This window comes from Mus musculus, chromosome 13 (assembly GCF_000001635.26).
Source record: "Mus musculus strain C57BL/6J chromosome 13, GRCm38.p6 C57BL/6J".
Lineage (NCBI taxonomy): Eukaryota > Metazoa > Chordata > Mammalia > Rodentia > Muridae > Mus > Mus musculus.
The window spans coordinates 111458573-111472929 of record NC_000079.6 but is presented as its reverse complement, the minus strand read 5'-3'; the positions used below and the strand labels follow the sequence as shown (position 1 = coordinate 111472929).

The 14357-nt window shown below is 37.4% G+C and overlaps 1 protein-coding gene across 9 annotated transcripts in view; it reads left to right on the top strand.

Annotated features, from left to right (window-relative positions):
- The window catches only part of Gpbp1 (GC-rich promoter binding protein 1), a 64449-nt gene that overhangs the window by 17199 nt on the left and 32893 nt on the right, over window positions 1-14357 (top strand). For 6 of the 9 annotated variants that reach the window (NM_001361924.1, NM_001361923.1, NM_001122963.2 and 3 more), the window contains exon 3: window positions 5960-6079. The exons of the other annotated variants lie outside the window; for them this stretch is intronic. Coding sequence is in view for 4 of the 6 variants with exons in the window: in NM_001122963.2 (NP_001116435.1) it covers window positions 6017-6079 (63 nt within the window). In the remaining 2 variants the exon portion in view is untranslated. The remainder of the gene's footprint in view (window positions 1-5959; window positions 6080-14357) is intronic. 9 annotated transcript variants of the gene reach the window in all.

The following is a 14357-nucleotide window of genomic DNA, read 5'->3' as shown; positions in this document are numbered from 1 at the left end:
GCCTGCTTCTCCCTCCTCTCCCTCCCTCCCTTCCTGATGAATTTTAGTTAAAACCAAGCTCTCTTCTGAAAAATATGCACCATACTACTAGGTTAAATGTTAGCTCAGCTTGAGCTGTGTTCCCAGCTTAAGCTAGCTTTTCAGCCCTGTAAAGTTTTTTTTTGTTTTTTTTAGGTGTGTGTTTCTATCGTAAGTATATTTTATGTATTGCTCTCTAGTCTTAGCATATTAAAGACAACCTGTTTCTAGAATATAGTATATTTCCTGTTTAAATAAGTGGTTTCTTGGAGGGGAGAACATTTGGCTTGTATTTGTGCAATTCTTTAACAAATACAGCAGTTTTATAATTTTCTTGTATGTTTTGCAGAATGGTTCTGGTAAGTGGCAAACCTAAGGAGGTCTTATTTCTATAATCAGTTTGATATCAGGAAAAAACTGTTTGGTTCTGTGATCAAACTTTTTTTTTTTTTAAAGATTTACTTTATGTATGTGAACACACTGTAGCTGTACAGATGGTTGTGAGCCTTCATGTGGTTGTTGGGTATTGAATTTTTTTTAGGACCTCTGCTTGCTCTGTTCACTCCAGCCCAAAGATTTATTTATTTATTATAAATAAGTACACTGTAGCTCTCTTCAGGTGCAGCAGAAGAGGACATCCAATCTCATTACGGGTGGGTATGAACCACCATGTGGCTGCTGGGATTTGGACCGGGACCTTCAGAAGAGCAGTCTGTGCTCTTACCCGCTCAGCCATCTCGTCAGCCCTACCAAACTGTTTAAAATTAGCCAAGCAGTAGAATCCCCCTGCTTAAAGGTTATGCTCCATACGTGTTTTGTTTGTTTGTTTGTTTTGATATAGCATTTAGTAAACATGATCTCACACAACCCAGGCAGCTTTCAAGGACTGGCATAGTAGTTGCAGATAACCTTGAGTTGAACTTCTGGTTCTACTTCCTAGTGTTAGGTCATAGGGTGTGTGTGTGTGTGTGTGTGTATGGTATATATATGTGTGTGTGTATATATATGTGTGTGTGTATATGTGTGTGTGTATATGTGTGTGTGTGTGTATATATGTGTGTGTGTATATATATGTGTGTATGTATATATATATATGTGTGTGTGTGTGTATATGTGTGTGTATGTGTGTGTATATATATATATATGTGTGTGTATATATATGTGTGTGTGTATATGTGTGTGTGTATATATATGTGTGTGTATATATATATATATATGTGTGTGTATATGTGTGTGTATATATATACATATATATATATATTGCCTAGGCTACTTTAAAGATTTAAAATGTATATACGTGTGTACAAGTGTGTGTGTGTGAGTAGCTGTAGGAGTCAGATCTCCTGAAATTTGGAGGTATTGACAATTGTGAGCAGCTATGCGTGTGCCAGGTCCTTTAGAATAGTAACCACTACTCTTCTTTTTTCCCCTAAGACAGGATTCATTCTATACCCCTGGCTGTCTTGGAACTTATTATATATACCAGGCTGGCCTCAAACTCAGAGATTCACCTGTCTCCCAAGTGCCTAGATGAAAAAAGCATGTGCCACCACTGCCCAGCTTCCCTCCTTTTCTAATCTCTTAATTACAACCACCCATAGCTTTAATATTCTTTAATGGTATCCCCAGCTTGCCCTTTCTTAATGCTTTACCTACCTTGGCTTTTTTTTCAAAATCCATTCAATACGAATCCCTATCCTTTCCCATTCCACTCCCTTCCAATCCTAATCTTAGTAACTAAAATCCCAATATGCTCCATACTATTTTTGATTGCTTAAACTTTTAACAGCTATTGAGGTTAAAGGGGCCACTGTCGTTAACTGGCAAGTAGGATGATATTTGCATAGTGGTAATAGCCAGCAGCTGTTGCCATTCTCAACTGTTACTATTCTACTGTCAGGTGGTAAAGAGACCCACAAGACAACCCAGACAACCCCAGAGGCATAAGTCTCACCACAGTAACATAAGAAACATGAAAATAGAAGGCAACATAGCCCTTCCTCGTCCTCATATTACTAATCATACAGTATTGGCATCTAGTAAGAGTCCCAATGAAATTCCAGACAATGCAAAAGAATGATTTTTTTTAAAAAGTAAGTTCAGAGAGATGAAACAAAGTAAGATTGTGATTGAAAATAACAAAATAGAAAAAAAGAAAAGCAAGACCTTACAAGATAAGGAACTGTGGGTTTTTTTTTTTTTTTTTTTTTAATAAAAGAGATTGAACTGTTGGAGAAAAAAAATGGCCTGAAATGCTGGAAATGAAAAACATTGCAAGTCAATAAAAAAGCTTTGTGGAATAGAATAGAATGAGTCAAGAAGATAAAATATCTGAGCTTGAAGGCAAGGTGATTGAACTGGATAAACTAATGAGAAGCTACCAGTGGTAATTCCAACATCCATATTTCATTCTGAGAAGACCAGACTCACTAGTGGTTGTGGAGCTTCACCTGTAATCCCATCGGTAGAGATGGGATCCAGCTGAGTTTTTGAGATTGAGGTTCAAACCTTTACTCAGTAAATACATTGAGAATGGTTGAGAAACAACTTCTATTCTCCATGCTGTGAGTCTACCTACACACCTGTGCCTTAGCATGCACACAGATATCAAAGAATGGACATGCTTCACAGCTGGGCCAATTTGTGAACAAATTTTCTTATTGATTTTCGTAGCCTGATTGTTGTTTTTGAATTTTTTTTTTTTTTTTTTAGATTTTTTTATTTTATGTATGTGAGTACACTGTTAGTTGTACAGATGGTTGTGAGCCTTCATGTGGTTGGTGGGAATTGAATTTTAGGACCTCTGCTCGCTCTGGTCAGCCTCGTTTGCTCAGTCCCTGCTTGCTCCTACGCAAAGATTTGTTTATTATTATACATAAGTACACTGTAGCTGTCTTCTGATGCACCAGAAGAGGGTGTCAGATCTCATTATGGGTGGTTGTGAGCCACCATGTGGTTGCTGGGAATTGAACTCAGGACCTCTGGAAGAGCAGTCAAGTACTCTTAACCACTGAACCATCTCGCCTGCCCTGTTTTTGAATTTTTTTTTTTAGATTTATTTTATTTATTATATGTAAGTACACTGTAGCTGTCTTCAGACACACCAGAAGAGGGAGTCAGATCTCATTAGGGATGGTTGTGAGCCACCATGTGGTTGCTGGGATTTGAACTCAGGACCTTCGGAAGAGCAGTCTGGTGCTCTTACCTGCTGAGCCATCTCACCAGCCCCTGTTTTTGAATTTTTAAATTACATTTTAGTCACTTATTTTGTTTGTTCACATGTGTGCCCATAGTGCATGTGAGGAGCACAACCTGGTGGTCTCTGCTCTCTGCTTGATCAGACTAGGCAGCAGGCGCCTTTACCTACCTACTGAGCCATTTCTCCAGCCTTATAACATGCTAGTCTTGATTTTTTTGAGCTAGTTATTTTTCTCTTAAGTTGATTAATTTGATTGATTGCCTTTTCATTGGGGGGGGGGTGGGACTTGCTTGCTATGTTGATTTCCAGACCAGAGTTTAATGTTTGAGAATTGACTCTTTTCTACCATATGGGCTCTAAAATTTACATAGTCAGGGTTGGCAACAAGTACCCGTAACCTTGCATCATCTTGTCTGCCTAAGTCTCTTGTGTGTGTATATATATATATATATATATATATAAGCTAGGCATCTTTGGGTAGAATAAGGAGAGATGCTTGGTTTTGTTTATTGCTTTCTATTCTGTGACACAGCATTGTCAAATTGTTCATTATTAATGAATTTCACTGTGATCTGTTTATTAACCTGTTATATGCAGAGTTGTAATAAATTTTAGGATGGGGTTGTACTTAAAGTTGTATAGGGAAGCTATTCTCATGTGTATGTCTAGATTTATAGTTTATGGAATGGCTTTAATACATTGTTCCTGTTGCTTGTTTTCATTGAGGTAAAACTTAAATTAACATCTAAGTTGTATGTTTTTATTGATAACTTAGTTCCACATCCATGAGGTACTTACATGAAATTGTGTTTACCTTCCTAACAATTTTTATGTATTTAGCATAATGTGTTTACCTTCCTAACAATTTTTAGCATTTTCCATTTCATCCTTCCACCAGTTCTTGCTGATCTTTTCCTTTCGGTCTTTTTTTTTTTTCTAATTGTAGCTGTTTTCTGACACACCATTGAATCCCGTTACAGATGGTTGTGAGCCACTATGTTGTTGCTGGAAATTGAACCTCTGGAGGAGCAGACAGTGAGGCTGTCTTTCTAGCCCTAGATTGATTTATTAAGAGAGATAGCTGGAATCATGCGATTTTTTTTTTTTTTTTTTTTAAATTTGTGTTTGCCTTTTTTCTAGTAGCATTTAACATACACTTTATATATATATATATATATATTTATATATAATACACACACCTATATATGTATATACATATATGTATATTTATATATAATTTGTTTTTTCAAGGCAGTTTGTCTGTGTACCTCTTGTCCTGGAACCTTCTCTGTAAATGAGGCTGGCTTTGAAATCAGAGATCACTGCCTGCTTCTGCCTCCTAAATTCAGGGATTATCAAGGTGCTACTTGGCTAGTTTTAGCTTGTTTATGCTCATGCCATATACTGGTATTTAAGTTTTTAATGACTAACATTTCATTGTGTGCCACATTTTGCTTATTCTTTTGTCCATGGAAATGTGAGAGTCTGACTTTTGACAATTGTGAGTGCTGAAAACATTGGTATACAGATTGCTAAGCATGATCAGTTCTATACAAATTGCTAAGCATGATCAGTTCTTTGATCATACTGAATAAAGGCATTGTGAACAATAGGATAATTATGTGTTTAACTTTTTGAAGGATTGCCAAATGAATAGTGCTGTTGTACAATCTTAAATTCATAACTAATGTACAAGGGTCTGGTTTCCTTTTTTCTTCTTTCTAGATGGTTTCTGTTTAGTCATGGCTGTCCTGGAACTCACTATGTAGACTAGGCTAGCCTCAGAAATCTGCCTCTGTCTCTGAGTGCTGGGATTAAAGGTGTGAGCTGCCACACCTAGCTGCAACTGATCTTTTTAATAATTAGAACATTATGTGAAAAGAGAAGTTTACATGTTTGAAGATCTTACTGGGCCTTACTTGATCTTTCAGAAATTAGGAAACCTTTTCTATAGAAAGAACATGTCTAGATGGGCTGTAAGTAGACTTTGTAGATATATGAGATGAAGAAGGAAACAGAAGAAAAAGTTAGATCAGGGAGACAGTAGTAAATACCATTTGATTAAAGTCAGGTTACTTTTTTTGGGCAAAGATGAAATTGGAGAGGAACTTCTTTAATAGGGTGTTTTGAAACTGGTCTGTTTAGAAAGTTGGCTACTATCTCTCTTCCCTTTTTTGGGGGGGTTGTAGCGGGGGTTGGCAACAAGTAACTTTCAGGTCGATGATGTGGAATTTTAGTATGGGAAACTTTATTTTTTTTCCCCCTGAGACGGTGTTTCTCTGTAGCCTTGGCTGTCCTGGAACTTGCTGTATAGACTGGGTAGGCCTGGAACTCAAGAGATCTGTCTATGTCTGCCTCCCAAGGGCTAGATTAAGTGTTGGGATCAAAGGTGGTATGTGTATCACCCCTTTGTGGCTGGGAAACTTCATTTTTATTTTAGTTTGGTCTGTTGGAGTCTACTTCAGGAACTTCGTTCAAAACAATGGCCTTCTATTATGATTTAGCAATTGCAAATGGAATCTTAAAATTTGGTCATTGTAATTTAGTTTTTTTCCTTGTCTTTTGAGACAGGTTCTCTCACTATGTAACCACAGCTGTTCTGGAACTTGCTATATAGAGTGCTGGGTTTTAAAGGCATGTGTCACCATTTCCAGCCAATTGTAATTTCAGGGAGATACAAAATAAGGATATAATTTTGGCAAGAAACTACAGATCTAATTTTTTTCCATTTTTATGTGACAGGGACTTGCCATGAGGTGTTGAAGCCTTGTTTCACTGAGTTGGAGAGACTGGACCTAAATGGCGCAGCATGACTTTGCTCCAGCCTGGCTTAATTTTCCTACTCCTCCATCATCAACAAAGGTACTTCTTTCCCCTGCATCTCTGCCTTTCTGTCTGCCTCTGTTTTGCTCATGTTGTACACAAATGCATTCAAAATGTGAAGACTTGGGGTGGAGTGGAGTGTGGCTCAGTGGTAAGAGTACTCCCTCACCTGTGTAAGGCCTGTGTTTAAGTCACAATCTAAGGAGAAAAGTGAAAACAGTTTCTGTGTCCTATCTTTGTTCAAGGTGGCTTTTGTAGTGTTGAGAGTCTATGTATTTTAATTTTGATTAACTTTGAGCTTATCTTACTTTTAAAAATATTTGTATTGCTTTTCTGCTAAGTAGTAATGATACCTTAGTATACACGGTATACCTTAAGTTTGCAGAATACTTTGCCAAATATTTATTTGATCATAATATGAATGTTATGTTTTAGATTTATTCCTACTTCTTGTCCCTTGAATTTTAATTACTGACCTTGGTGTGTTATCGGCAGAAGTGAAATGATTGTGTTCCAGAGTAAAGGACATGGGCACAGTCATTCTGAAAAAAAATTAGGGCTTCTGTACTGCATCCTACTGATTTCTCTGTAAAGCTGTCTGCCTCTTTTGATATCACAACTCCTGCTAGGCTCCATTAATTGCTGGTTGGTTGCTGTGTTTTCAACAATGCCCTAGGGCATAAATTGCACCCTCTTCTGACTCAGTTTAATTAGATAAAGGGTGGTTTTTGAGGCCAGTCTTTTGAAGTTTATTCTGACCTCAGAAGGAAGTCTCTTCTTAGTTGTTTGCCTGGTTCTCTCTGTTACCTGGATTATTGGCTTAGCTTATTGCTGTTTGTTGAGAGTAGCCCAAATCTCTCTTGTTTCTTCTTTAAACTTCCTCTTGTTGTGTTTTGGAGAGTTCCTTTGAAAACTACATTTTACCATTGTAAAAATCTATTAGGTAGCTGAACTGAGAGAAATTTGGACCTCAATATTCTTGGCCTGAAAAATCTGGAATAGAACTCTCCGTTGTGAGTGGGGGTTGGGCAGAGAAGAAGAACCCTGGTTTCATGACTACTCACTTGGAATATATCCTCTTACAGTTGGACAGAATCCTTTTCTACAGTTACAGGGAGACTGGAGAGTAGGTGGTGGCTCAAGTGCTACACACCATAAAGCAATCAGGGGAGAAATGGGTAAAAACAAAATACACATGTAAAGTCTCTAAAATTTTCCTTAAGATACATAACAAATGAAGAGAGACATTGACTCAAGACATACTGATTCATAATAAGAATGGCCATAGTTCATGATATGAATTATGTATATTAACATTCAAGACACATTGGAAGTGGCATCTTTTTTCAAAATAGAGTAAGTTCTCCAGAGAGTGTTAGGAATCAACCTACCAAGTTCAGGGATTACAGGCACACACCATCACCCCTTTCTGTTCTTCCTCTCTGTCTTATTCTCTCTTCTCCTTTCCTCTTTGTATTAACAAGAGAGCGGGGAAGAACACATTTTGTTCCTTTGTACTTGTAATCTGAATCATTTTTGACCAGATTTTTCTTTTTTTTATACACTAGGCAAGTTTTTAGTGGTCACCAATTGGATAGCCTACAATATAATTCTGATTGAGTTACAGAGGTTGAGAGTCAGCTGACTTGTTAGTGGTATCTTTAAATGTTTGTTTGGTTGAGGCTATCTTACTTAACCAGGATGGCTTTGTGTTTTCAGTTTTGCTTCTTCCTTTAGGTGGAATTTCTGGTCTGTGCTACCATATCCCCTCTGACTGGTCACAAACCAGAACCCCTATAACCCTCTTCCATCTACTAGATGGACTTCCCAGGATGCCTTGCAGGACTCAGGAAAGTACTTGCTTTGTTAGCCTTAGATAGGATAGAGATGAATAGGATGAATTATTGGGAAAATCCTTTCAAAAACTTTCCCAGGCTGTCAGTGGGCCCACAGTAATTATATTAGCATAAACTCTGGAGTAGTTAAAAGAACTCATTATGAGTAAGAAAAAATAGTCTTATCACCTGGGGATTTCTACAGCTTTTAGGAGGTTTGTAACAAGGTACAGCGACAGAGAGCAAAAATATTTCATGTACTACACACACTCATAGCAGAGATCAAATTTAATAACTTGTTTCTACTCTGTATTTAAAGTTAAAGGATACCATATTTTACCTAGTTTAGTAACATCTAGCTTATTCTAAGATGTCCTCTTTAATTCGCACAAAGGAAGGAAAGTATTTTCAAATTAATCTAGATTCTAGATTAGACAGATTACTCCTTGCTAGAAACAGTCCATCTTCTACTTTATTTCTTTGTATTACAGAGGAATCCATCCAGTCTTTATCGTATTTGCTTGTTAATCTGAGCCTTTACTATGATCAGGTAGCCATCTAGTACTTTTAGTATATAGGTAGTTTTTATAAAAGTTGATTAAAAATAACTCAGGAAAATGATTTTAGTTTGCAAATTTGTTCCTTTAAAATGTGTTGAGTTAGCCGGGCAGTGGTGGTGCATACCTTTAATCCCAGCAGAGGCAGGTAGATTTCTGAGTTTGAGGCCAGCCTGGTCTTCAAAGTTACTTCCAGGACAGCCAGGGCTACACAGAGAAACCCTGTCTTGAAAAAACAAAAACCAAAAAACCAAAACCAAACCATGTTGAGCTATTTCCCTAGACAATAAAATTTATTTTGAAGATGAATCTTAGTGATCATCTAAGCTCACTGTCATGTATAAGTTTCTTTGGAGTGTTAAGTTGCTCATTCCTTTTTACATAATTAGTGTAATACTGGACTAGAATCTAGACTTGTTATTCTCTGTTTTTGACATAGGATTCATTTTGGAATTAGAGAAAAATGATGAAAATTTCATTTTGTAGACTGTAAGACTATTAATAAAAAGACTTGAAATTGTTAGGAAAGAGAACTTACTGGAGAGTCATTTATTTTTAAAATTTCATTTCCTCCCCATCTTTTTTTTTTTTTTTTTTGAGACAGGGTTTCTTTGTATAGCCCTGGCTGCCCTGGAACTCACTTTGGAGACCAGGCTGACCTCGAATTCAGAAATCTGCCTGCCTCTGCCCTCCCAGAGTGCTGGGATTAAAGGCTCACATCACTGTGCCCAGCCCCATCCTCTTTTTTTTTTTTTTAAAGACAAGATTTTTCCTGGCTGTCCTGGAACTCACTATGTAGACCAGGCTAACACTCAGACACACAGATTCACCTGCCTCTTGTCTCTGCCTCTGCCTCACTACTGCTGGGATTAAAGGCTAGTGTCACTATGCCTGACCTTATTTGTTTTTTTTCCAAGCAAGTTTCTCTGTATAGCCTTGGCTGTCCTGGAACTCTGTGTAGACCAAACTGGCCTCCAAGAGATCCATCTGCCTCTGCCTCTGCATCCTCTGCCTTAAGTGCTGGAATTTAAGATGTGCCACCACGGGCTAGGGATTAGGAGAAAAATAATTTTTTTTCTTATTTTAAAGGTTTATTATATGTAAGTACACTGTAGCTGTCTTAAGACACTCTAGAAGAGGGCATCAGATGGTTGTAAGCCACCATGTGCTTGCTGGGATTTGAATTCTGGACCTCTGTAAGAGCAGTCTGTGCTCTTAACCACTGAGCCATCTCTCCAGCCCCTGAAAAATCATTTCTTAACCCAAGGTCTCAAGCATTTTTTTTTTTTTTTAATCCTGCTGTCTTTGCTTCCCAAGTGCTGGGGTTGATTATAGGTGTGTTCCACCACATCCAAACTAGAATAATTTTAACTGTTTTTGTGCTTATTTCCCAGTGCACAGTTAAAATACAATCTTTTCTCAGAACCCTTATCCACTTTATAGGCAACCCACACCCAAGGCCTATTGGAATTTGTACACATGGGTTTCTTGATTACCCTTCTCTTTTTGTGCCATTTTGTGTGAGGTAATATAAGGCTTATTCTGTTTGTAAAAGTCTTATGACTAACATAAAACATATCGCCAAAAGCTATTTGAAAAGTAAAATTGCCATTAAAGTTTGTACGTCTTATTATTTAAACATTAATAACACAGGGTAAGGGCAGAAAATTGTTACAGTGCAGTAAACTCTTAGTGCTTTTCTAGAATGGGGAGCATCACTAATCTGTAGAGTCATTTATGATGATAGATTTTGATTCTGTTTAAGTTGAGTGTAGTTAACTCCCCATTCCAAACTTGAGGTCTAACCATGCCTGACAAGCACCAAACACTCCGTTGCTGCGCTAGCACTCTTTACTATTTGTTTATTTAAGCTTTTTTAAAAGATAGGATTTTATGTAGCCCATATTGACCTCTGAATCTGTGTGATGGGATATGACCTTTGACCTTTAAACCGTCTTCCTCAAACTTCAAAATTCTGAGATTACATATTTGTGATAGTGCCCACTGCTTTTCATTTTTGGGGACAGAATCTCATCAAGTTGCCCAGCTTAGTTTCAAACATTTTGTGTAGTTCAGCCAGGTATTGAACTTGTATGAGTCTTCTGTTTCAGCTCTCTAGTAGCTGAGCTTCTAATAGGTTCTGGACACCCAAGTTTAGTTCCAGATTTTTCTAACCAAGCAAGAGTAGTCATCAACCTGGAGCCTGTCAAACTGAAGTCTTAGGTAGTGAGCATCTGAGATTTTTTTCTTTTGCACTAAAGCAGTGGTTCTCAACCTTCCTAATGCCTGCAATCCTTTAATGTATGGTGACCCCGAACCATGAAATTATTTTTGTTGCTACTTCATAACTAAAATTTTGCTTTTATGAGTATGTAGATAGTTTTGGAGTTTTGCCAAAGGGGTCATGATGGCCACTTCCCCACAAGTTAAACTACTGCCTTAAAAAGGACAAAATACAAGCTTTTGCTTTTAGTGTTGATAAGCATATATTGTTCTTGTGCCCCCCCCCCCCCCCCCCCTTTGGGGTTTTTTTATTTGTGTTTGAGACAAGGTCTCTGTATCTTTGGCTGCCTCTGCTTGTGACCTCGTTCTTCACTCTAGTGAATTTTTTTAATTACAACCTTACAAGCCTGTAAGCTTTAATTACAAGGGTTTTTTTTTTTAAATATCATCTTATCAATAATCTTAGATTACTGTTTGTCATTAACTGCTTGTTTCTCTACTGGGATTTTCAGTTTTGTTTGTATCATGTCTCTGTTTTTAATCTTGAGTAAGTGGAACAAACATTACTATCATGTTCTTTAGTTCAGTATAATGATAGCCCTCAGTTTTTGTTTGGAATGATGTACAGATTAGATGGATTAAGGGTGATGTTAAAACGGTGGCTTTGTGCCTGAGATATGTAGTATTTTAGCTCCATCATGTGGTCAGAATATAAACTACATGTGCCTGATTATGCCTGTGCCTTAGGTCAGTTTACATAGTGTTTTTGCATATAGATCTAATTAAAACAAGTTTCAGTTTCCTTTTTACTAGTACATACTTTCATGGTTGTTCTCTGTAAGCAGTTGCTTTAAATTCTTTCTGAGTGTTAATATTTTTTCCCAAATTTTATCTTATATGTATGAGTATACATGAGTCTGCAAGTATGTTTGTGTACCATGCATATACCTGGTGTCCACAGAAGCAAGCACCTTCATCCATTTAGCCCACCTGTATCTGGCCTGCAGTAAAAGTAACCTTTCAGTAAGGTGTAGTGGCATTTACCTTTTAATTTCAGCAGTTAGGAGGTAGAGGCAGGTAAATCTCTTGAGTTTGAGGTCTGTATGGTCTGTATACCAAATTCTGCTCCAGGCCAGCTTGGGATATATGATGAGACCATGTTAAACAATAATATAAACCAAAGCATTTTGAGCTGGGGAGATGCTCTAGGTAAAAAGGCTTGCTGTGGAGTATGACAACCTGATTTTCATCTTGGAAAATCCGGTCTGTACCTTTTTAATTCCAGCCCTGTGGGGAGAATGAGACAAGTAGCCGGGTCCCTGGGAACTCCTGAGTCAGCCAAGCCTAATTGGTGAGTTCCAGGTCAGTGAGGGACCCCACCTCATCTGTTACCTTTAATATAGAAGAGATAAGCAATCCCATGAACAGGTTACTAACTTTCATAGTAGGAACTGTTAGAAAAAGAAGATCCCAGGAGTGCATTGTTAAAAGGGTAGATGAACTAGAGTTGTACCTTGCTGGCTGGCCCTTTGTATAGTGTGCTCAAGGGCCGTAGGTTCAGTCTCCTGCATTGGAAGAAGAAAGCAAGAAAGGAGGGCAAAAGGCATGTTGGCTGTAGAAAATTTAAAACAAAACACATTATGATGAAATTCTACTAGAGTGAAAAACTGCATATTTTTAGTATTATATGGCTATCAAGAGTATCATTACCACTTTGAAATTTTATTTACTTTAAAATACAAGATCTTTGTGTATCTTTGAGTGGCTTCAAATGTACTTAGTAGCCCAGCTTGGTTTGCATCTAAAGCTGACTTCAAATTTACAGTCTTCCTGTCTTAACCTTTTCCTATAGTTCATTACACTGGGTCAGCCTGGTTATTTGTTCTTTCATGACCACAGTTAAAATGCAGTGGTTATAGTAAGACTATTTTAACACTTAACTGTGTGTCTAAGTAGGCTTGTATTGAAATACCTTTTAATTGCATTTTAGTAGGATAAGGGAATCCCAAAATTCAGACTGGTAGTTTAGTTAATTGAAGTATCTTTGTGGGATATAATGTACTATGTAACTTTTTTTGTGTGTTTATATAATTTTTATTGAGGTACAGTAGTGTTCAGAGAAAATAGAGGAAACCATTTTTGTATTTGGAAACAGTCTAGCTAGCCTCAAAGTCTAGCTGAGAGATGACTTTTACTTTTTTTCTGGCCTTCTTCTCTCCACTTCCTGTGTGCTGGGAGTTAAAGTGTGCTTTACTGTGTCCATTTTTGGCATTCTAGGGATCAAGTCTGGTGATAAGCACTCTACCCACTGAGCTGTATTCCCAGTTCCTAATTCTAGGAATTAAAAAATTCTTTTTCATTAATGACTTATTTGTTCTTTAGTCTTTAAGAGTTGCATTGTGTCCTACAATATGGTCTGTTTTAGAAAACAGTTCTTGGAGTGCTGAAAGACAATTTTTCAATGTTGAGGTCTAATGTTCTATAGAGACTCATTTGCAAGTAGGGCTACGGGTTGGGAGAAGAGAGATAATTTCCCCTAAAGTATTAGAACCTCATAAGTTCCTGTAGATAACTCATTTTACTCATTTAAGACTGCCCCCCACCCCTTTTTTTGGCCAGGCTGTGGTTGAGCATGCCTTTAATCCTATTTCTTGTAAGGCAGTTCCAGGACAGCCTGGTCTACAGAGCAAGTTCCTGGACATCCAGGGCTAAGTCTGTCTCAAAGGAGAAAAAATTGTCCTTTTGGTGGGGTGGTTCTGGAGTTTGAGGCCATGATCCTGTACATGCTAAGAAAGTAATGTCATACCCAGTCCTGTTTTAATGTCATGAAAAATACTATACAGAGGTTTTAATGAAATATTTAAGCATACAATCACCTACAAGGTCATATCCTAAACATTTTGCCTCATTTGTATTACTTTTGGAAATAGAGCATACTTATATATTCAACATGTCCTTACTATTTACTTCTTCACAATCTACTTCCTACCTTGTTGGGAATACTAGGCTTATGTTTCTGTGACTTATCTGTTTATGTGTTGTATTTTTTCTGAGTTACTTACTATGGGTTGGAGTTTTCTTTAGTGTCTTTAAAAAAAAAGATTTATTTATTTATATATAAATACACTGTAGCTGTCTTCAGACACTCCAGAAGAGGGCATCAAATCTCATCATGGGTGATTGTGAGCCACCATGTGGTTGCTGGGATTTGAATTCAGGACCTTCGGAAGAGCAGTCAGTGCTCTTAACCACTGAGCCATCTCTCCAGCCCTTTTAGTGTGTTTTAAGTTAAATTATTTTTCATTCTTTACAAATCTCTCTAGATATAGTACCTTAGTGTATTTTAAGTAGTTTTTCTTTTAAAGATTTATTTATTTATTATATGTAAGTACACTGTAGATATCTTCAGACACTCCAGAAGAGGGAGTCAGATCTCATTATGGATGGTTGTGAGCCACCATGTGGTTGCTGGGATTAGAACTCAGGACCTTCGGAAGAGCAGTTGATGCTCTTAACCACTGAGCCACCCCTACAGCCCAAGTTTTTTTTTTTTTTTTTTAAGGTTTTAGTAGTAATAATGTATCTCATGTTAGTCTTCTATCTAGCATTCTTGCTTAATCCATACTTTGTGGGTATTGCTGGTGTTGGTATTGTTTTTTCTTCTTTATTGTGACTGGATATTGAATCCAGGGCCTATCAAAT